The sequence below is a fragment of the Lutjanus erythropterus genome, chromosome 2 (assembly GCF_056507025.1).
Source record: "Lutjanus erythropterus isolate fLutEry1 chromosome 2, fLutEry1.hap2, whole genome shotgun sequence".
Taxonomy (NCBI): Eukaryota; Metazoa; Chordata; class Actinopteri; order Lutjaniformes; family Lutjanidae; genus Lutjanus; species Lutjanus erythropterus.
Window position 1 is genome coordinate 44,446,799 of NC_139318.1, and position 25,284 is coordinate 44,472,082.

Here is a 25,284-nt window from a genome sequence, read left to right on the forward strand (position 1 = left end):
TTGAAAAGTTGAACACCAGTGTGTGTTTCCAGAAATCATGAACCGGTTACTTAAGATAATCTACAGACCTTGTTATGAGCAGTTTCACGTAGGAACTGTTTTCTTTCTATCAGAAATAAAGTAGCTCTGGGAGAGTCAAAAGTAGATCAGGTAGATTCTATTGTAGAAAAAGAGGAGTTCGTACATAAAACTGCTCACAACAAGGACTGTGGATTTTTTTTATACTGAAGAGAAGGCATCTCTATGGCTGATATCGCTAAAACTTTGCAACTCACACTAAAAAACCCTTGATCAGAAAATGCTTTTCATTTTAGGGTGAACTGTCCCTTTAAACTGATCCAATAAGACTCTTTTTTCAGTGAAAGATCACCAGGTAGAAAATCGTCTGTCACTCAACCTCATTCCTTCATTTTACTCGAACCCAAAGCTAACCAGTTGCAGCTTTCTCTCAGTTAACACTGCACAGCGGCTGTCTGTCACCCTGTCAATGTGTTATTATCGCTTTGCGCCATTTGTCATTTCTGCAACCCAACCTCGCCGCTTCCCGCCCGCCCACAAATCACAAATGCAATCAAGTCGGCCCTGACAAGGGCCCTCGAATCACCAGCAGCGACCAAAAAAGCGGACGGGATATTTAACCTCTGTACCCATCAGCAGCCACTTGACACACACACACACACACACACACACACGATTAATGCTATCCGGCTGTGACATGCTATAATTCAGAAGTCTATTACTGATGGCAGTTTTAAACTAGGCAGGATAGTGTGTGTGTGTGTGTGTACTGTACGTTTCAGTTAGTGACAAAGTGTATAGATGTGGGTGCGTATGTGTGTGTTAAATATGTGTCACAACTGAATGGTGAGGCACTCTCTGATTAGTGCTGATTTGTTTTCAGCCTCTCGAAGGAAAATAAGAGGCAGCACTGACGAGCAGACACACACACACACACACACACACACACGGACAACACACAGATACGAGAGAGAAAAATGTCAAAATACAACTTGAGACGTTCAACGCAGTTCAAACATATTTTACTGTCAACCTGTCAAATCTAAAAAAATAACAACGATGGAAACTGAGAGGCAAATTTAGGACAAAGACGCCTCGGGAGGAACGAATGTCTGGAAGAAAGAAGGTACAGAGAGAGGAGAGGGAAGGAAAAAATGAAAGAATGAATGTCATGAAAGAAAGAGGCACGACAGGCAGAGTGGGCTTTCTTCAACGCGGTTTTGGGCCCTGGATTGTCAGTCAGTGCGAACATCAATGCTGCAAATGACAGGGTACACCCACAAACACACACACGCACACATACACTCACACACCTCTGGCATTGTTAACTGAGCTCTGGCTAGCTTTTCTTTAAAATCACCTAAAACCTCAAAGACGAGAAAAAAACACTCTATATTTCATTAGGCTGTCAAGCTTTCGCAAGTCTGCAAAATGCTGAAGCAAAAGGAGGGGATCTGCAAAAAAAAAAGTGACAGAGGAAAGTAAAACTACAAAAATAAAAGACTCGATAAACACTGTCTGATCTGAAATTCATACACTTGCAAACACATTTAGAGAAAAACAGCTGGGAGAGAGAAAAAGAATGATATATGAGAGTATTGAAAAGGCTTGAGAGTGATTTACTATGACATCGGTGGTGGCAAAGGGGAAGAGATTGATGGATCAGCTGACGGCCATGATGTGGATGTTTATGAACTCCATCAAGTTATACAACACTGTTTGCTCAGGTTTGACTCCACAAAAATGTCTGCTTTCTCCAGTGTGATCCCAGGGATGGTGTATAAATGCAACAAAACTTTTAAGGACTTTTAATTTCATGCGTCGTGTCTGCGTATTTTGAGCTTTTCGCGCATCGAGTCAAGGCCACGTCAGGGCAAGACCAAGTCAAGACCAAAGTGCTGTCACATTTCTAGCTCTCTCACCCAAGTAAGGGAGTGGTACCACGGTCTGTACCATTTATGCTAAAGTGAGATTAGCTAACTTTATGTCACAGAATTTATATACCAATTAATATACTGTTGTGTGTTTTCTTTTGGACGAATCTTCTCCCAGTCTCTTCTTCTGTCTCACATGTTCACTTGTAGTGTGTGAAAGAGAGTCGGGGAGGGGTGACAGCCGTTAGGGGTGGCAATGAAGTGACGGTGAACAAAGAAATTTCTAATTAGAAATGAGTCAATTTATTGGCATTGCATTTGAAGCAGGAAGTTTTACATCTAATCACAATAATGATGTTCATAGATGAAGAATGCACAGGTGATTTAGTGATATCCTATCAGCTGATGTCTTGGCTGGTCTTGAAACAAAATCCCCAGTCCTCTTTGTCTGAGAAAGAATGAAAATGTGGTTGTATGTGAGTTTTGTAGTTAAGTATTATATGCAAAACAACTTAAATACTTTATGTGAGTTAAAATAAGTTAACAGTGACTTTTGGTTTTACATCAGACACAAACTGTGATCTCTTGGTTGAAAATCCTCTGTTGGAGTAGATTTGGGCATCTTTTGGATTTTAACAATTCTGATTCTGCTTATTGATTTTAATTCTTAATAATTCTCGATTCTTTGAGAGTGCTGCATTTGTCACACCACAATTATGTGACACATCAGGGACAAATGTTGTGGAAACACTGAGCTAAGCTAAAGTTGATAGATATCCATAACAGTTGTCAGTTTTTGGGTCTCTTGAATGTTTCAAGGTTTACTTGGGCTACTTTAATGACAGAGAGAGTATCTCACCTTTGTAAGGCATTTTGTAGCATGGCATTTGATAAATTGAGGTAAAGAGTGACACAATTTGTGCTATTTAAAATTTCTTAATGACTCCTTTGGAATCATAATGTTGGAAACGATGTCTAATCCTATCCTTATATTCCATCTACGTTATTCTACATTGGCTTGTGAAATAACACACCATCATCTGCATAAGTCAGTACTAAATATATGGTGTGAAATGACACAGACAAAAGCAAAAAAAGGCATTGTGATAAACACACAAAATGATTTAGGACACTGGTGTGTTATGCCATTTTGTAAGACCAGGCTGGTTTTCTCACATGCAACCTTTCGGACAACATCGTATTTTCACTCTGCAGCCCAGCCGAATCTATAGATATGCACATTGTCTCTGTAGCATAGTTATAACATAACATATAATCAAGAACTGCATGTGTGACAGCATGTGTAGGCCTCACACACACCACCTACGTTCCAATCACAAAGGTGTTTTCACGTGTGCCTGATTAGACCTGTCCTCAGGACTGTGTGGGCACATACAGACCGTGCTTCCCCCTGACTCTCCAGCTGGCAGGACAACTTCCATCTTTGTTTGTTACTATTCGCCTGATGGATTTTGGTGACATGTATTTATCAGGAACTAGAGCAGAGATTTAATCAGCTAGAATAACTGACAACACCTGTGCCAGTGTGCAGAACTTTTAAAGCTCACGTATGCTGTGTGCTTACAGCAGTCTTGCAGGTTTACTGCATGTCACACTGTGCAAAATGGTGATCCTGGTGGCAGCCTGCATACACATGTATCCTACGATGTATGAAGCCTGCACAGTTTTACAGAATGAAGAAATACCATGAATAATATCAGGTATCAGGTGTCATTTTATGCTCATAAATTGAAAACCTGTCAGTAAAGACAGTTTTATCTTCATCGGTTATTTTTTTAATACAGTGTTCTCTTCTCATGTAATTACTCTCCATATTATCTTGAACACTCTTTTCATATTCTCATCTTATCTGTTTCCTTGTCACAGCTGCTGCAGCAGCCCAATTTCCCTTCAGGGATCATTAAATCTTCATCTACGCTATCTAATTCACTGAAAGGCTAGACAGAGATTGTCAGTCACAGTTCAAACCGCAAATGAACATGTTTCTGTCATTCACTGACGTCAAAGGCACGGACGCACGCAGCTGCCGCTCTGAATCCAGCCTCTTTCCACAACATGGAAAGTAAAAACATTCACATAGATTATATCGGCCAAATAAATATATGATGTGGAACCACAGGGAAGACAACAGGAGAAAGTACACACGCCTAGAAAGTAAACAGAAAAGTTCAGACATACACATGCAAAGCATCTCAGGAGCTTTTCTAAGAGATGACCATAGAAACAAGAGCTAAAAATATCTAGTCCTCTTTTATTACTCTTCTGCTGTGAATGAATAAGGGCTCTGTCCATTCCCACCTGAGCCCTTCTATCTCTCCATTTCACTTTGTTTTTGCACCTGCGCGACAATAAACACATTTTAAATCTACTGTAGTTCACTATGTGTCACAACAGTGGAAGGTTTTAAGGTGATCTACCGAAAACTCAACAGCACCCGAGAAGATTGAAAATTTTATTTCGACAATCTCAACACTAGAAGACTTATTATTTCCTGTGATATGTTTGAATTTGGACATTAGCTTTGTTGTATCGCTGCCTTCAAATGTGGTTGTTTACTTTGTTCATGAGAAGAGTCCATATGCACCACCCCTCTTGGCTCTCTTGGCATTCACAACCTCTGAAGCAGAAATTTTCACGTCACGAGTTGTGAAGTTTCCTAAAGTTTTCAGAAATGGTGGCACAAATCACTTAGTACAACTTTATGTAATAACGAACACTGCAACAAACTTTTAAGACCAAGACATTACGTATTTCCAATTTCTTCATCCTGGAAATGGCCTTTTCCAATGGATAAAGTAACAAAAAGTTGAACTAACAGCCTTCAAGGAAAACTCTTTCTGCCTTTGTGTCAGTCTGTGAGTTCGTGTCTGTCCTTGTCTCTTTTTTTTTTTGTCTCTTTCACAGTTTCTGTCTCCCCCATCTGTCTTTGTGGATGCTTGTCTCTCTGCCTTTGTCAGTCTCTTTTGTGTCTTTTTCCATTTACATGGCTCTATGAAGTCTTTCTTTGTGTTCTACTGCGAATATAGGCTCTCTCTCAGTCTTCTTGTGCCTCCTGTCAAGCACAATCTGACTTTCACTCTGTCTGCGTTCCCGGGAATCACTCCATTTTTCTCTTTTTTAATGAAAGAAAATCTTATACTTCCTCTAATTGTGTGTTTTCAGTCTTTGCCATTTAGATTTTTCACTGTTTCTCACTTATCCCCATTTTACCTTCAGTCTTCATGAATGAAATGTTCCCATTCAGTTTCGGTGTCTTAATCGAATACACTCTTAAAAAGAAGGGTTCCAAAAGGACCCTATCTGAAGAGCTGAGGTTCTACCAGGAACCGTTTACTTCTGAAGAACCCTTTTTTGAAGACAGGGTTCAACAAGGGGTTGTTTGGAAGACCAGGGGTTTCACTAGGACCCTTTTCATCCAAACAAACCTTTTCTTGAAGAAAGGGTTTGACGAACATCCTTTTTAAGACCAGGGGTACCACCAAGAACATTTTTCACTCAAAGAGCCCTTTATCTTTGTAGAACCCTCGAGAGATAAGAGGTTACAGGCCAAACTTCCTGGGTAGTTTCAAGATGAAACCTTTGGGATATGGAAGGGTTCTCTGTAGAACCCCTGAGTGGTTTCTAGATGAAATCCTTGGATTTATAAATGGGTTCTCTGTAGAACCATCTGTGTGTTTTCTAGATGAAACCGTTGGAATATAAAAGGGTTCTTGGTTGAACCGCCTGGTCGGGGTCTTGTTTGTGTCCTCAGAAGATGGAAAGGTTCTAGTGAGAACACCCATAGAGGTTTCAGCATGGAACCAGTACGCCATAAAAGGGTTCTCTGTACAAACTCTCATGTTGGTCTTTTCCACTATCATGGAACCGGCCCTGTTCCAGTTCAAGCACTTAATTTTGAACCGTTTCCACCAATAAAAACCCCAAAAGTTGGTTCCCAGCTGGAAACCAAGAATCAAGAATATGACACGTCCATTTTGGTTCCTTGGAAACCAAAGTGGGAGTGTCATATTCTAGAGGTCACTGTGCAGCGCCTGCTATTGATGACATCGTGGAATGGTTCCACTCAAAAATGGTGTACGCACGGGTTGGTTCAGATGGCACCAAGGTTCCAAGAATCTTGAACAGAACTGGTTCAAGAACCAAAGTTGATTTGGTGGAAAAGGGTCTATAGGTGCTTCTGTGAGGAACATTTCACAGATGGCTCTAGGTATAAACCTACATATTAGATTGAGGTTGAAAAAGGGTTCTCTTATGGGGACAATCAGAAGAACCCAATATGGTTCTTAACTTTTAAGAGTGTACTTTTGTTTTCAGTGGGGATGGAATATGCTGTTTCTCTTTTTATTTGACAGTGTATTAATATGCATAAGCACACACACACTTGCAGCAACATATATATGTGACAAATAGAGCCATGTACAAACACACACATCAATTCAAACACACATTTTTCACAGATGGTGATTTTTCTCCTTTTTTTTCATTTATTAATAAAATTTCTCTCAATCATCCTCTAACTCTCCTTCTGTGTGTGTGTGTGTGTGTGTGTGTGTGTGTATTTTTTCTCTGTCTTCACTCTCCCCCTCCTCCTCACTCTTAACCCCCCCCCTTCTTCTCTGATCATTTTTCACGTCTCAGATTGTGGCCTTGTTGATGGGTGCTGAAAACATCGACTGGCTTTGATGTTTGATGTTTGCTGCTCGTGTGAGTTTGTCTCGCTCAGCCTGGGGTTTGAAGGTAATAACAGGTATGAGATATGAGTGTGTGTGTGTGTGTGTGTGTGTGTGTGTGTGTGTGTGTGTGTGTGTGTGTGTGTGTGTGCGTGTGTGTGTGGGGCCAAGGAGGGAGTATAGAAAAGCCGAAAAGCCTCTCTTTTCTTCTGGCGATTTGCAGGTTTGCAGAAGTTTGACAGTGAAATAAATTTACTGCGGTGGCGTTTTTTTTTTTGTTTTGTTTTTTTTTTTCCCTAACTCATGTTTATTGTTATTTTGGAAATTGTTAGCCAGAGCTCAACTAAGAATACCACAGCTGTGCAGTTATAGGTGTGTCAGTCAAGCTTAGCAACTGAATATTACCGTATCAAAAACTAATAAACAGGAAAAATGCATTCACTTATAGTAGACGGCAATAACCAGTTAACATATTCCATTTTTATCATTTCTAAGTTCTTTGTAAAACCCCAAATCCAAAGGAGTTGAGACATGTATGCAATGATGTGCAAATCCTTTTCAACTACCATTAAATTGAATACGGTACAAAGACTATACATTTAATATTCAAACTAATAACTAAACGTAAATTATGATAATAAATTTGATGCCTGCAACATGTTACGGAAATGTAAGGACAGGAGCATGTTTACCACCGTGAAACATCACCCCTTATTTTAACAAGCATTTTGTTACCGTGGAAACTGTTTGTTGATGATACCATCATCATGCATGACCTTTAGCCTATATTACAGAATACAAATGTTTATAATAATTAAAAAACACTTTTATGCTGAATTGTGTATGCATCTTATTCCAGTTTGCATCTTTGTTTTTCGGATGTACTTATTTGCAGCCTAGTTTTATCATCCAGTTTATGAACTCTCAAGAATACAGACTGTGAGATTATTGTGTCTATAAGCAGGTGATGATGAAAGATAGAAAAACCCTCATGCCTGTCCAATCTTGTCACATCTATAGATTGTCGAAGGTGCGGATTATATGATTCTGCGTCAATATAAAGACGATTAGAGGAGAGGCTAACAAAGCGCTTATTCCGATCCAAACCTGCCAAACCCAGAGATCTACAAACTGTCACGACTATGGACTATATGACAACGATGTCTAAATGGAGGTGAAGAGAGAGAGATGGAGAGAAAGCCAGAGCCAATTCAATCTTGTCAGATCTGCAAGCTGTCGAGGGGTGGGTTATACTCTCTGGCAACCGTATCAAGCACGTCAATATCATGGGGGTTAGGCGAGAAAGAGGATTATATGATAACTGTGTCGATAAAAGAGGCAAAGAGACAAAAGCAAGACTCTTATTTTCCTCTGCGTATATTCTGCTACCCAAACTTCTCAAGATCTTTGAGGAAACATGCAGTTTGAAACCCCAAGGGACATGCACAGGGGGTGTTTTTTGTTAATCATGATGCATTGCATACCTTGTAAAATACTTCCACATTTAATCTGAGCCTGGACTAGTTTGTCACTGAACTCTCTTGAGAAATTTTATCTACTCGCAACAACTAAAGTGTCAATTAGTCCTTTTAAGAACTTGCAATTTGGCACTTTTCTGTCTTCAAACAGCTTGTTTTTCCAGTAGATTTCAGTTTCAAACATTCAGACTCGGTTGTCACTTCTACTTAAACCATAATAATATAAAAAAATAAATAAATTGTCATGAGCAAAGACCCCACAGTCACCATGTAGTTGACTTGACAGTTCATCAAAAGTCTCTTTATGCCAATGGTCCTTTTTGCATTATGTTTTCTCCATGGGTTAAAAAGACACTTAACCCCAAAATCAAGAATACAAATTTTTCCTCTTACTTGTAATGCTACTAATCCATCTGGTTAGTTTTGATGTAACTTGACATATTGGTCTTTATTCCAATATATTGGAAATAAATGGCTTATGGTGCTCAAAGTGCAAAAAGAAAAGAAAGAGAGAAAGAAAAGAGAAAAACTGACAAACCGAAAAACTGGCATTGTTGTCAGTGGTTTCATGCAGACCATATCACCACGCTGCTCATGGATGACAGGTTACAGCTCAACCGTGGAGGACGCCATTAATATTTGCATCCCAACCACGGGCCTCTCACTCACGAGTAGATGCACATTTCCTTCTGCACGGTGATATGGTCACCAGAAAGGAAATAGTTCCCACATGAAACAGGCTCACACTTTCTACTAGATGGCAAACCAAGTGCCATCTAGTTCCACTGGAGATGAGGCCAATTTCTCCAAAAATCTGCAGCTCACACCAAAACTATCTAGATGGATAAAGAGCACAGGTAAGGCCTTAGTATACTTGCTGTTTAATCACAATGCATAGTGTTAATTTCTGAGGATGCACACAGCCATTGCTCCAAATGGAAGCAGGATACACAAGGTAGACATAATGTGCAGGGATGAGTAGAGGTACATATGCCAATGTGTACTTAAAGTATATCTCCAGTCTAAGAGGAAACTTTTTTTTTGTTTGTTTTTTGAGGTGAACTTTCTCTTTAATGGCTAGATGGCAGCTGGTCAATGAATTTACCATTTAAAAAAACATCAATAATGACATAGTGTTATGTTGCATCAGCACTTGCTAAAAGCTCCTGAGCCTGCTTCAATCTTGCAGTCTGTTGAGGCCATATAAGCATATTTTGTTCTCCAGCAGGAACATATTGAAAGGCTGTTATCACATTTACATACAGCCTAATGTTATGTAAGCGGATGACAGTAGGTCGATCCAAAAATGCAATCTGTAAAGGCTTTACAATGTACACCAAACAGATGCTGTGTACAGTTTTTGTATTTTAATATACAGAACTGAATTTATTAAATCTAATGACTCTCAAAAGATTTGAAAACTGTATTTGAAGCACAAACTGGCTCTTTGACTGTGTATAATCATGCTTTTCTCACTTTAGAAGCCCCATTTTTCAATGTTTTGAGTCTTTTGACAGCAGCGCATTAATACAATATTGTACTGATAGTTTAATATAGCTATCAGAGGTCCAGTAGGAATACATCAGCAGACTTAACATTGTGAAAAAAAATGACTAAAAGCGAGAAACACACAAAGAGACTGACAGACAATTTGTTCTTGTCCTGCCGTATCAGATCTACTGCTGTCAGGGCAGCGTGCAGTCGATAACTTGTCTATGATGAGAAGGACTTATAGGCCATGATGGCTATTGCCCCTGACAACCGCCGCCCGCAACGATAGACGAGACAGATAACTGACATGAGACACACACATATATATATATATACACAGAGAGAGAGAGACAGACTGGCATGGCGCTCATGCCCGTTCAATCGTATCAGATCGTCAGTACAAGATCTCGGTGTGGTGAGCGGAGGCTGCGGCTGACAGATCTCTCCCTCCACCACTTCTGGCACGTCAGAGACAATGATGGGAAAACAGCAAGAGGAGAGATGATGATGTATGAGGGCAATAATTGACATGACTGAGAGATAATATATGATAGAGGGATGGGGAAGGAGGGAGGGTTATAGGATCAGCGGATGCAACGTGAGATTGATGCAATGAACGGAAAAGGGTCCAGAAAAAGAGACAAAAATACACATCATTGTGGTGATCCTAATGCCAAAAGCCAGCCCCTTTTACAAGACAAAAAAACCACTAATACCCACTTACATCTGACTTTCAGTGTTGTACAAGTTCACACTTCCGTTCACAGTCAAAAAAATCAACTAGTTCCTTTTTAATTTCTTTAATTTACTTATTTCTTTCATTTAATTTGAAATCTAACTTCCTCCTACCCTGAAAACTGGAATAATGATATTATACTAAATGGTGCACAATATTTATGCTTTTATATTTATTTTATTTTATTTGTAGTCAATTCAAATAATTAAAATCTTTCTCAGAACTTAAGCAACATTATTAGATGCTGCAACAGTAATGTGATTACTTTGAGGTGTCCTTTTATTTGAGACACAGTGAGTTAATATAACTTACTTTTTTGTTTATGTTAGCCAACAGAAAGGTAAGTGCCTGTAGAGGTGTGAATCACATTTCTTGACACTGTCAAGAAAATTGGTCATCTGTCACTCAAACGCTGAATCTGTATAAAGTCAAGGTTGTACAATGAAGACAGCTCAACATAATCAGACTTTCTTTGTATGAACTGGGACCACAAAACCTAAAACTCCAGTCAGAGATAACGGGTGTCACAACCAGGGTTTTGTTCTGTTCCGTGCGAGTTCACATAAAAAGAAGTGTTTGGTGGTCTTGTATATGGAGCGATCGCGTGTGCTTGCTGTTTATTTCTAACTGACAACTGCACGTTTAAACATGATAGACTACTGTCAATCTGACGATGTCAGCGAAGGAGACGTGGAAATCACTTTACTTTTAGGTGAAATCGAGGTAAAATGAAACTTAGGAAAAAAATGACTTTCTGCATCATCAAGTGAGGTTTTTGAGGAATCTGAACGCTGCTTTGGAAATACAGTTTTTGATAAACAGTCATTCAAGTGAATTGACAGAGGAGATGAAGGTGACTCGAGACAGACAGAAGGAGACAGGTGTAAGAGACGGAGAGTGTGAAAGAGGGGGGGTCAAGCGTGTGTGTGTGTGTGTGTGTGTGTGTGTGTGTGTGTGTGTGTGTGTGTGTGTGTATGTGAGAGAGAGAGAGATAAAGTTAGAAAGTGTGAGAGTGGGCGACAGAGAGAGAGCAAAAGGGCAGGAGCGTGTGAGAGAATGAGACGGTTAGACGGGCCGCCTGATTGCCATTTGGCGTTTGACAGGCGGACAGAGAGACCCAGCTGGGGTCACGTCACGATCTGTCTACCGGGTTTTATCAGTCTGTCAGCTCAGATGGATGGGAGGAGATTGCATATAAAGAAGGGCTGTTAAAATGTTAACCTTTTGTCCGAATGCTGGAATAGTTCAGAGTTTTGAAATGTTAAAAAACTGTTCATCCCATCATCACGAAATGTTTGCAACTCAAAGGGACAAAAGTAGTGAGGGTTGTGGTGTCAGACACACCAACACTGATGAAACTTCCACTTAAACAGTTAATATCTGACATGAAACAGAAAAAATAAGTAAAGAAATTTTGAAAATGTAGATATTTAAAGCTACTACAAGGAACTTTTGTTGATTTTGGAGCCCCCTGTAGATAAAAATGGTTTATATCAAAAATGATATTGTAACTTCATTTTAACTGGCTAACATGCTATTCACTACAACTTTCATTACCAGTTAAAAAGTTTGTGCAGCAGCTTTAATATCAGCAGCTTCTTTTCAGAGAAACATGTATCACCAACCTGCAAATCTAATATCTAAAACTGGGATCAGACATTAAAAGTACCGAACTAGGCCCACATGATAACTGTTTTCGCCAACAGCCAGAAATGAGCAGCCTCCAGTTGAGTTGTTAGGTAATCCTGAAATGTTACAGGAACATGAATTTGTGTTCAATCAAAAAACAACAACAACGAGAAAACTCAAAAAAAAGTTTCACATAAAAATACAGGAGAAAAAAATGAGGTTTATTATTTTTCCTGCTCTATGATGTCCCGATTCCAGTTATAAAAATGTTTAAAATTATGCTAATGATTAATGGGGCCACTGACCAGATCTGAAGAGAAATAATTAGAATCATTAAACACCACAAACTGCTTGATTTTATCTACCGACTGTCAACTGCCAACTGGCTGAGACCAGAGCAGACCCTGTCCAACTTTGTCAGATAAGTTGTGCCGCCAAAATCACAACCACAGCTGGCATGATTAATCATTAATTAATCAATTATGAAATTAATTGCCAACAATTTTGATAACTGATTAATTGGTTTGAGTCTGGAAAGAAAAGGTCCAAATTTTCCTATTTTCAGCTTGTGGTTTCTTTACTCCACTCGGACAGTAAACTGAATATATTTGGGTTAAGAACAAAACAAGACATTTAAAGGTGTCACGTTGAGCTTTTCTGGCATTTCTGACATTTTATGGACCAAACAACTAATTGATTAGTAGAGAAAATGATTGTCAGATTGATCCATAATGAAAATAATCATTACAGGAAAAACTTGTTGTTTGTGACAGTATCAATTAATCAACTAAGCAAGAAAATAATCAACAGATTAATCAAAAAAGTTATAATTACTGGTCATTAATTAAAGTTTTCTGGATTCTTGAGCGCCAGATGTAAGAAACAAGTCCACCCCAACTTGTGCAAAACATGACAATGAACAAATTATTTCTCAATAAATTATCAATCAATACATTAAAATTGAAAATATACTTTGAGCGTCCCTGTGGTGCTCAGTGGTCTGAAACGTATACGAGCAATATGTCACTTTCCTGCTGTGTGGTGAAAACAGCTGCTGTGAAAGTGCAGCTCAGATGGCAAAGTGTGTGACATGTACAGAGTCCTCAGCACTGACTGTGGGTTTAATCCCAGCCTGAAACCTGCTCCTGCATGTCACCCCCCCACCACTCTCTCCCCTATTTTCTGCCTGTCTACAAACTATCTTGCTAACTTAAAAATAGTGCAAGTCAATATGTGTACGTCTGTGGCAGGCACATCATCACAGATGAGTCAGTAATGAATTTCACCCTTTCAAGGGTGTAAATCTGCAGCCTTGGTTGGATTTCATACTATAGAGAATACAAAGAGAACAGAAAGGCACTGAGGCATATTCAGCATCCTACCTGTAGGCAGAGCAGGGTCCATGGTTGGTTTTTCCCAGGAGTTGACTTGTTCCCAAGTAAATCCATTGGTTCCTAGAGAGACACTGTACCCACAGCTGCTATATGACTCGTCGAACGTACAGCCACCTGAACAGAGAGAGGAAAAGCAAATACATTTACACATTAGAAAGATTTGGTATGGACCACTGGGGGCAGCATAAAAAAAAACAAAGCCTCAAGCAACTTCTTTAAATACATACAAATAGAGTATGAAGTCAGAGTCAGAAAACTACTCCAAGTTGATCATAAATTGTAAAAACATGACTCACTGAAATGGGCAGAGAAATTTAAATGCTATAGTGCTTTTCATCCAGGCCAGTCTGGACTAGACCAAAATGGCGGCGATGTTGACGTGTCGCGTCCATGTTTATATGTCTACACTTCAAACTATGACGCTGTAGGTGCCATCTGGCATAAGCTTTACAGGTGCAGGGCTTTGCAGTCCAGTTTGCAATAATAAATATGCAACGTCCATGTAGACTTTAAAAATAAAGGCATCAAAACTACCCAGTAAGGTTTAGGAAAAAAGCATGGTATTGGTTAAAATAATGTTAGTTATTAACTGCAGAAGTTAAAAAGGAAGTCCACATTGTCTATTGTGTGTTTGACCGTCCGTCCACCTAAACTCATCTATATGTACACATTCTCACTCTTTGTACTTCATCACCTGGCTTTTTAATTCTAGAAAGTCACTTCCAGAAATGATGCTATGGGTACCTTCAGCATCTTAGTTTGAAGCATAGGGGGCACTGACCAAGGAGTCAAATTTGACACACTGCGAGTGAGAACAGGTGGAACTTCTGTAAGCACCTGTATTCCATTATAGAGAACTACAAGACTCCACTAATTTCAATTAAGACTAATAAAAACAGAGAGAATTACAGAAAGCAAATACTTTGAATAGCTAATGCTGGCCATGAAATTAATTTAGTATGGCTTGATATAATGAAAGTTTCTGCAGTCTGTTATTCACCATATTTATGATTAAATCTACACTCCAGTACATGTTTTTTAAAACTTCGCTTTAATCACTTCAATAAGGTTTGAATTTCTAAGACGTTTTTTGTTGTGAAAAAAAAAAAGCTTTTGTAAGCTGCTCTGGTGTTATTAACAACATTATACTAATTAAGTTATCAGCATGAATAGAAAGAGCCAATGCAAAACAGAGACTGTCACAGTTTATCAGAGGAGGGAAGAGAGCGGAGGGAGGGAGGGAGGAAGTAAGGAAGGAAAACAGAATAAGAGGGAGAGGGAGTAAGCCAGTATATGAGAGAGAGCGAGGGGCAGATGAAGAGGAAGCTCTGTGTGTCAACATGATTAAGTCACAGAGCCTCATCGTTATTTCATAGCCCGGCTGAGACACATTTTCCACCACATTAGCCTTCTCCGCTAGCCTAGAGCACTGCACACACACACACACACACACACAAACACACAACTGCGCTTCCCTAATTAGACATATGCTTTGACACACAACCATTTTAATTTGTTTTGAAGCATTTGAAACGGGGGAACGTCATTGCTTTATTCATGAAATCACTTAATACTTTTTTATCTGGCTCTTTGTCGCTGTCATCTCCTGAGAGCACATTTGTCAGTCCAGACCTCATCAAAACAAATGAAAAACTTCCCGTCTTTCAGACTTCGACCGTGACACGCTTGTGGATTACTACAAAACTAAAGCCTGAGGACTTGAGGTTCTGCATGATACTAGAAACCTGCTAAAGCAGATGTAAATAAAGGCAATTAATGTCGTAAAGTCCTGAACATCACAGAGAGATCAGCAGTATGACATCTATTAATGTACCACGTTAACTCTCGGTGTGTAAATCTATCCAAATCATCAGGTTAAAAAGTTTCAAATATTTTCTCAGCTGCATTTTGTTTTAATTAGCAAATGTCATCAAACTAACAACAACAGCGATTTTAATTTTGCAGACAGATGTCTAATGTCGGAATAAAATCAGGAGAGTTTTACCTCTGCAGCCCCGTCACTCAAGTCATTAGACGGAGGCTGATCAAAACTCTTTTTGGCTTTTTGGCACACGTTTGATCTTAGTTATTAGATATCAGGATTAGGTATGTATTCGACTCCCTTTTTTCACTTTACTGAACCTCTTGATTTTTGGAAACGGGGTTGAACAGGTCATTCAGGGGCTTTTCTTTTTTTTTTTTTTGTCAAAACTAGCTATCAAACAAAAGCAGAGACTATATCAAGTTGCTGTGGGCAGTAAATTCACCACCTCTAAGCAGAAGGCAGAAGATAACGCAACCTCAGAACCTGACAGGGCAAAAGCCCCTCTTCCTCTGGACCGCTGCCTCTGTCTCAGCACTGCTTTGCATCTGTGGTTTGGTTTTTTGGAGTATAATCCAGGCTTCACTCAGACTCACCCCGCCTGAGTCCAGGTCTGCAACGGCCTGTATCTGTTGTAGACATCTCCATCATGCGGATGGAAGAACTTTACTCTGGAGAGCAGCATGAAAGTAATGAACTCACTCGGTAGCTACTTCTGGGGACTGATTTAAAAAAAAAAAAAAGTTGACTGAGGCGTCTGCGAAAATGATTCAATCTTTGACTTTCAAGGGACAGCCCTGATTAGAGTTAGGGTCATTTTTGGAGCGATAAAGGGGTATCAGACGAATCCAGTTTTTTGGACTAGTCAGAACAATGGCATAGCATGCATCACAAAACCATGGACATAGCTTTGGACTCTCAGTCTTGTTATACCAGACTGTTAGATCTCATCTGAACATCATACATGATAACAGCTGTTCATTCTCGTATCTTTACAAAGGGCTTCTCAAATGAGGGCCCTGTATATTCTGTCTCCTTGTCTCTCCAGTCCTACGACCCTGGGAATGTTATTCTGTACTTGGTGAAAGATGCATTGGTACCTCGGTATTATCTGCCCAGCACTATCACTTAAAATAAAATAAAAAAATGTCTTAGTTTGTCCCCATTTTCTCTTGCGTTCTGTGTGTAACATGGTGTAACTCTACAAATAAATCACTCCTCTGGACTTTGATTTAAAGCTCTTGACTCTGCCTCGTCTTACTGTACCTTCACAGACAGTATTACAACACATAACATGTAAAATACAAGAAATGTAAGGTATAGTTCTGGTTATGCCTCTTCAAGCAAGACTTGCATCAACTGGGAAACAGAATTTTTAAAAACTGGGGGAAAAAAATCCTCTGTCCTATCTGTATTCTGTTTGAAAAAAAACAACCTCCAGCAGTGGGTGAAAACCAGGAAAAACACTATTTTTCTTACAGATATGAAAATAGCTGTTATAAATTAATCAATACTGAGATAATTAGCCTTTATCGCCCCCTCGTTGTTCAGTGATCTCATTAGAAATGAAAAGAAATCAAAGTGATCTCATTAGAACAGAGTTATAAACAGGAGAGGGGGGCTGTGGGGGATCTAGCATCAATATTCAATATCGGATCTGCAATTTTAAGACCACTGTCAGGGGATGAGAGGGAGAAGTGGCTCACAGCGGTAGGCGAGACTCTGTGTGTGTGTGTGTGTGTGTGTGTGTGTGTGTGTGTGTGTGTGTGCGCGTGTGTGTGCCCCTGATCTAGTTTTGAAAATCAGTACAACACCTCCCTTCCCTGCGTCTCATTGACGCAAACACACAAACATAATTACACACACATGTTCTGAAAATCTGCATAATGAAAACATAAAATTCTGCTCTTCTGCTCTGGTCTGATGGGCAACATCAGCACGGGCTTTTGTGTGTGTGCCTCTGAGTGTGTGATGGAGAGAAAGAGCCCGAACGTGGTGCAGATAGAAACATGTATGTGGTCATGCATGTGTGTGTGTGTGTGTGTGTGTGTGTGTGTGTGTGTGTGTGTGTGTGTGTGTGTGTGTGTGTGTTTGCATGAATGTTTGAGATGCAGCTGTAGGGCTTTCTGCATAGACGTATGTTACTGTGTCATGTGTGCATGCATGTATTAATGTGACACCAAAACAAGCAGAGTGCCTTCATATCTGCTAATTAACATTTGTGTAAGCAATATGATAAAATATTGATATTACTAGAGCAAGCCTACACACAGAGCGAGAAAGAACACCCGCATGTGATCATTATCTAACTGACATACGACATGTTTATCAATATTTATTTAAAAGTTTACTCAGAAAGTTAACAAATATTTTCCTTTTTGCTCTCATTCTGCATATTTTTCTTGTTAGGATGTTTGTGACTGTGTCATCTTCTGTTGTCACACAGCATGTTTGCATCCAGTTGTCAAAAAAAAAATCACATCTCAAATCCAATGAGCTCCATCAGCCAGTGTGAATTAATCAGTTTCCTGAATAATCACAAAAAAGCATCTGGCAGGTAAATGGAAAACACCGCTTGAACCTTTGTTTCACTGATTAGTGTGAGATTTTCCACTGTGAATGATGATGAATGATGGTTGTGCGGTGTGTGGTTGTAATCAGTGTCAGAAGGGCCAGCAGCTCCAACTGCGCGTATGCAACAGTGTGCAGCCGAGTGGCTCTCTGAAATGGTCGACGTGTGGCGACGCAGCCTGCTCTCATCCCCAAATCATCAATTATCAAACTTTTTTTCACGCCGCACGACTCATAAAAATGCACGAGGCACAATTAACTTCAATGGAAACCCATCAGCATCAGGTGATGTTAAATAAAGAGTGAGAAAGTCTGCATATGGAGAAGATGAGGTGGACAGCTGCATTAAAAAACTACAGGACTGTCACCCAGAATGCCACAGGTCATGTCCCATGTGAAACTAAAACATTACCTTAAGGTACATATGTCATGTGACTTTCACCTTGAGACTTGCTTTACTTACATCATGTGATCTACATGACCCAAACCATATTTTCCAAAAACAAACCATATTTTCCAAAAACTAACCAAGTAATAAACTTAACCAATCTGTGACCGTTTCACAAACCACGTGTTAAAAAGTCTCTTTAAAAAGATTTGGGGGTCGTCCCAGTTATCCCTGAAGATGATCCCATTCTATCTTATTTTTTTATCATTCTTGTTTACTTATGTCTTTACTCTGAGTTAAAGGGTGAGGTTAGAACTGTGTAAAATGCAAATAAAGTTCTTATACAGGCACTTAAGTGTACCTTGTGCATTGTTATGAGACGCTGACAGGTGTGGCAAAGATGTCGGTGTTTAACGAGCTGGGATGAGGAAAGTTAGAGTAATTATTCATAAAGACCAGTCCCATCATCACCTGTTTGTCAGCAACTTGCCCTCCACTGGATGTATTGCTTACATTACACATTACATGAAACCAAAAAACAAAGGGGACATAAATGAGCCTGTAGACTCCTGCAGTGCAGGACTTTTGTGTATGAATAAACATTTGTTAAGCATATGTCATAAGCACCTGCCGACATTGTGTGTTATTACTCTCACTGCCAGACGGTGGTGAAAAAAGTTCTGCAAAACATGTTTTATCAAATAGTCAGCAAATTGAAAAGCTCCAATTTTAAATACATTTTGATGTTACAAGATGTTTTCAAATCCAGAGTCACAGACGTGTTTGGAAGAAAAAAATGGAATGATAATCATTTAATCGAGAGAGCATCACGTTTTGTTAAAATGCACAGTATACTGTCTTGTTTTGTCGTATATATATGTAAAGTGCAGTCTAAGTAGCATAAGTTTAGAGTTTAGCACCAACACCAGCATTGATTGCAACCTGCCTCAAAACATCTTTGCCTGATTTTGACATGCTTATTTTGGAGAGCGCTGAATAGCAGGGATGATCTTTTCACCCTGCGCTCGCTAAATAAAATAATACATCAAAAACAAACTCAGTTGAGCAGGAAGAGAAAGCATCAGAAATCTGATTGTTGATGGTCCACAGCCAAATTAAATATTTCATCTACGTGAGAGTTTGCTGAACAACTTTCCTCCTCGTCTCTGCTCTGAGAATCAAACCTGTGATTCCCGCAACAGAAAAGCCTCTTCAGCCTTTCTGCTGCCTCAAACTAATTTTTCAATTGAGTCATTCCAGGTCTCCACTTAATAGCCCCAATGACGGTTTCATCCTAATTTAGCTTTTTTCAATTAAAATAGCGGCACTCATTGTCTGCAAATTAATAGCCGACAGAGAAATTACAAGGACTTCTACTTGTTGTTGTCGCTGCAGTTGCGATGTAATTTGTTTTGCTGTCAAAAAAAAACATTCACACCAAACTTAATGAGTGGAATGGCAATTACTTTTCCACACAACACAATGTTAATGATTTGTGCACGTGTGTTTGCAAAGGGGGAAAAATCAGACACATTTCAAACGGTAAGAACGCGCTGTTGAAACACAAAATGACAAACATTTTGAGATTTCTCAACCAAATTCACTTTATAATCGTTTTGACGGATGGATGTCAAATAATGGTTTAATTTTTTCCAGTTCCTCTGAAACAGGAGATACAGTGTTGAATGTAAAGAGCCTTTGGGAGCGGAGGTTATCCTCTCTTAGTAATAAACACGTCCTCTTTCCTAACTGACTGACTGATAATTCGTTTGCCAATAAAGAGAACCAGCGACAAGTGTACCAGACCTTTTATTACAGTAGGCTGAAAAAAAAAAAAAGACAGTGGTTTGGGTTTAAATAAGTGTGTTATGTTACAGAAGTTAAGTTACATATATAAGTTTAGCTACATTACATATGTAACATGTATCTGATATTACATATAAACAGTTACTTATGTTATGTACCATTACATACGCTAGTTTAATTATATTTATTATGTGACAATCTCACAAAAGTTTACTTAAGTTATGTATGTGACATTACATATGCATGTTTAGTTACTGTATATTATGTACAAGTAAGTTTATTTCTGTTACATACGTGAAGTTACGTACGTATGTTTACTTACATTCCATATGTGACATTACACACACAAGATTCATTATGTTACATACATGATGTTACGTACGTGACATTATGTGCACAATGTTACATACACAACATTACGTATGTGACGTTACATACACGACTCTTTATACTATGTTACCTGACTTCCTCCTTTCTTCCTAAGTACTTGAAGTCACCACCTAAAAACTGAATCCAGTGATGGCACGTGTGCATCCTTTGGATTTGGGCCAACTAACGAGAAAATACCACGGTTCAGGTGGGCGGCTCAAGTGAAAACGTGGTCAAGTAAGTCTTAAAACGTAGAAAAACATTGTGTGTAATTGTTGCTCCCCTCTTGCCCCTCTCTCTCTCTCTCTCTCTCTCTCTTTCTATCAAACACACATGCTGGCTAGTGTGGTTCTCCAGAAACAAGTGCATCCTGCGAGCTCACTCTCAGCTCATCTTGTTGGTGCTCAAAGCACACTGAAATATGTCCACGACAGTGCAATTAAAAAGCGGTTGCTTTAAAACATGGGAAAACATCACAGGTTCAGCTGAGTGGGTCCCCTGTCTGTCTCTCCCTCACTCTCCTTTCTCCTCTCTCTGTGGCTGCTGTCTGCTGCCCCTTTCTGTAGGAGACAGCGGTCCAACAGACGACAGAGACAATGGGGGAGTCTGATGCAGCAGCGCCCGCCGTGTCTGTCTCAGTCAGAAGAGGCGTGCAGCCGGGGACCACCGGCAGCAGCAACTTCAGCACGAGCTCGACAGATCAACAAAACACCAGCTGCATGAGGCGGCCGGTGGGGGAAAATATCTAAGAATAGTCAAATTCTAATTATGCCATTGAATACCATGGCTATGAACTAAGCTTCAAATCATTCGGTAACAGCTCTAGTGGACTCCAGTGTTTTTCTACACAGTGCAGCCAAACGCTATAGATTAAAAGAGGCATTAAAGCCCTTCACATGCTGCTTTTTTTGTCAGAATTTGCTATTAAGGTGTGAAGGATGCATCATTTGTGAGTGTGTACGTGTGAAAAAGACAGAGAAAGAAAGACAGAGTCAATGTCTTTAATGACGATTTACTTGTTTTGCTGCTATTCAACAATAAGCAACACCATTTGGAACAGTTTGTTTAATAGCCAACAGATCTTCTAACTACTGTGGGCGAGTGAGGAAGAGCTCGCTCCGACAGATTCTCTGCTCCCAGCAGCAGGATCATCACCTTGCAGAGCGCTGCAGCACGATTCTGTGCAACCATAACACATGAAGCTGGTGGTTTGTGGGTTTTTGGGTCGGGTTCAGGCCGTTGATTAACGCATACTTTTGCAGGTTTGGCGGCAGGGATTGGTTCTCATAACAGGTTGAGTCGGTACGGGCCTTAAAAATTGGCTGCACATCACTAGCAGGATCGCTTCTGTCCTTCCCCCACTGTTTCAAGTCATCATTCACTCATACGAGAATCACTAGATTTAGCTCGTTAGCTTGTTTTAAATCTATTATGACTAAACATACAACATACTTATCACATCAAAATACGATTTATGGTCCACTGCTATGAAGTGACACAAATCCCTTAACTATTAGTTTTATATGTAAAGAGTTTATTGGGTATTCATGCATTGAGAACAGATTTTTCTGCTTCAGCTCACATCTGGTCCATTTAGACATGTGGTTAGATGACATGGATCAGACTTGCTCTATATCACTGTAACACACACACACACACACACACACACACACACACACACAAACACACTGGCATTATGCAAGCAACCTGGCTTTCATCCACAAACGCTCACATACATGCAGAAACAGCGAAGTGAACACACACACACACACACACAAGAGCAGCAAAAATAACTCCATGTCCTGAATATACCCACTTAGGCCCACACACTCACACACACATAAACACGTCCTCCAATGATAACACTTATTTAAGCAGAATCTCCTGTCTTTCTCATGTTCAGATTTCCATTCCCTCGAGGCACCAATAGCAGCCATTAGAGCCTTTCATGTCAGCCAAAGCTAACACAGTGCGACAGGACCCACAGAGTCACAAACCAGAGGGAGGCACCCCGAGGCGAACGGCTCTAAAGAGTCTGTTTACTGCTCACTTAGATAACATCTACTGATCCTGAGTGTGACTGTGCGTTCAAGTGTGTGTGTGTGTGTGTGTGTGTGTGTGTGTGTGTGTGTGTGAGTGTGTGTGTGTGTGTGTGCGTGTGGGAGCAAACTGAGGACATGTTGCTGAGTGTTCATGTGTGTGCAGAGCTGAACAGTTTCTATATCAGAGGTGGAAAGGAACCAGATGCATTCACTGAACTGTTCTTAAGTCTATTTAGTGAGAATTTCCATTTCAACCATTTTTAACATCTAAGTCCTTAATCATTTTTAGCATTTATCTGGGTTCTTCACTATTTTTAGTGTTGATATCTGGGTTCTTGATGTTTTTAAAGTCTTTATATTTAGGTTCTTAACAATGTTTAGCATCTGTGTTCTTAATCATTTTTAGTATTGAAAGCTAGGTTCTTGACAGTTACAGTGTCAATCTCTGGGTTCTTAATGATTTTTAGCATTGATATCTGAGTTCCTAACCATTTTTTAGTGTTAATACCTGGGTTCTTAACAATTTTTAGTGTTAATATCTGGTTTCTTAACCATTTTTACTGTTAATAACTGGGTTCTTGATCATTTTTAGCCTTGACAGGTAGGTTCTTGATGGTTGTAGGGTTGATATTTGAGCTCTTAACCACTTTTTGGCATCAATATCTTGTATCTTAACCATTTTTAGCACTGATATCTGGGTTCTTGACAGTTTTAGCATTGATAACTAGATTAACTATTTTTAGCACTGATATTTTGAACCATTTTCAGCGTTCATCTGTGTTCTTAACAGTTTCTGGCATTAATAACCCATTGTTTAACCATATTTTAGTTTTGATATCTGAGATCTTCAGATAATTTTTGAGGGGAATGTTCTGTTAACTTCACTACAGTACTTTTTTAGCCTGTAGTTAAAGTTTTAAATACAAAACTTCACAACGTATCTTGCTTCAAAAACTGATCTTATATTGAACTCTTCAATGGTGGGCCAGTCATTTCAGTATCTCATTTTTGTTTTTACAGAGTACACATTTTTAGCTGATAACTTCTTATTCTTTTGAATTTTTTTAATCATTACTATTATTATTATTATTATTATTATTTGCTTTTATATTTTTTTTTTATCATAGTGGTATGACTAAGGTGTTTGCATGTGTATTTGCATGTGCGTGTTCCCATCTTGTCTCTTAGTTAACTCGTATTAAATCTGCTGTCAGCTAACATGCCAAGATCCTCAAGTATTCCCATTAAGCCATTTAAAACCATTTTCTAACATATGCCATCTGCCCCCGTGTACACCAGACACACACACACACACACACACACACACACACACACACACACGCACCCTGAGGCTAACAAACTCACTGGCTAAATACTAAATGCCATTACTGCCACCCCAATAAACTCGGATAATAAGAGAAAGCAGACGGAGGTTTGTTAGTGTAACACACAGCTGGGGCAGATGAGGTGTGTGTGTCTTTGTGTGTGTGTGCTTGAAAGAGCAACCGAATATGAAGAAAGCGTGCTGGTGTGTCAGTTGAAGTCAGTTCTTTTCATACAACCAAAACTTGATTTGTAAGAAAAAGCCAGAGTCATAAGGTGAGAGATTTGTGTGTGCGTCTGGAGCGCAGGAGGTGAGAGGATGAATATTTAATAGAGAAACAGATTAATACAGAGAACGTCCACGAGTGCTTTAATAAAACAGGTTCAAGTGATATAAAATGTAGAGAAGGCAGCGGGGTTAGAGGTCGTCTGTGTGTTCATGTGAGTCCCTGAGTGTGCGGATTCGGAGGAGTGTTGGGGTCAGAACTCAGACCAGTCTTTAACAAAGAGAGGATACGATCGAGAATGAATGAAAGGGGCAGTGAATGTGCACTAAATCAAATTTATTCCTAAAGGGAACAGGTTGTGAATTCTATCAAGATATGAGGGCAAGATTGGCTATGTTTGTGTGTTTTGAAAGCTTTTTACCAAGGTTCTCTGCAGTTTGTGTCACAGCAGTGGGGCAGCGAATGCTAAACTAACGAGAACAGAAACCAAAACAAGAGAGGAGAAAGGCCAGTCTGCAGGTGACGAACATAAAATCTGTTAACACATTAAAAGCTCACAGATATGACTGGTGCACGGTGCTTTAGATTTCTCATGTTGTTCAGTGTATTTTTTTATCTTCTCCTGGATAAATAAAGGTGGATGACATGGCATCTCACTGAGATCGTTCCAGCAGCTGCAATTAGCGTTTGAGTTTGGTGCCAGAATAATAGGAACAAAAGAACAAACTGAACAGTTTCTTCTGGAGTGTAATAAACATCACTGACTGATGTACCATCAGAAATGTAATAATTTGTGAGACATTTTATCTGTATAACGTTTTCCAATGTTTCTAATCATCACTTTTTTCAGATTAGGTAATCAATTTCCGAAGCAATGTTAAATGGCCAAATCAAACAAAATTCATTCTATGGGATGTTATTTCTCTTGAACTCTACCTTCTCAAGAAAAGTTCACTCCAGACTGCACGTCTCCCCAAACAAACTCAACTGAATCAGTTTACAAGTAACACAAGCCAACACATCGCTTCACAATTCTTCTGATCGAACGTCTATTCTATTTTTTTTCTGCGTTCTGTGAGTAAATCTGGGGGAAAAAACACACAATAACGTTTTATAAATGAGATATTATTGGTTATATGATGTAAATGATCTGATTCTAATAAATGAGGAAATATGTGTAGTATATAAGCATGTTCATGTGTATGTATGTGTGTGTGTGTGTGTGTGTGTGTGTTTGTGTGTGTGTGCCATTGAGTGAGTGAGTGAGTGAGTGAGTGAGTGAGTGAGTGAGTGAGTGAGTGAGTGAGTGAGTGAGCATGACAGTGAGTGAGTGAGTGTGTCAGTGAATGAGAAATGAGTCTTGGAAAACAAATGAATGAGTGAGCAAGCAACACACGAGTCCATGAGAGGTGCAAATGAACGAGT

General features: G+C 39.5%; 1 protein-coding gene across 1 annotated transcript in view; it reads right to left on the bottom strand.

Moving 5' to 3' along the window:
• The window catches only part of ptprt (protein tyrosine phosphatase receptor type T), a 485,707-nt gene that overhangs the window by 403,877 nt on the left and 56,546 nt on the right, over nucleotides 1-25,284 (bottom strand). Inside the window, exon 2 of the mRNA XM_084740791.1 lies at nucleotides 13,300-13,425. Within this exon, the coding sequence (XP_084596917.1) occupies nucleotides 13,300-13,425 (126 nt within the window). The remainder of the gene's footprint in view (nucleotides 1-13,299; nucleotides 13,426-25,284) is intronic.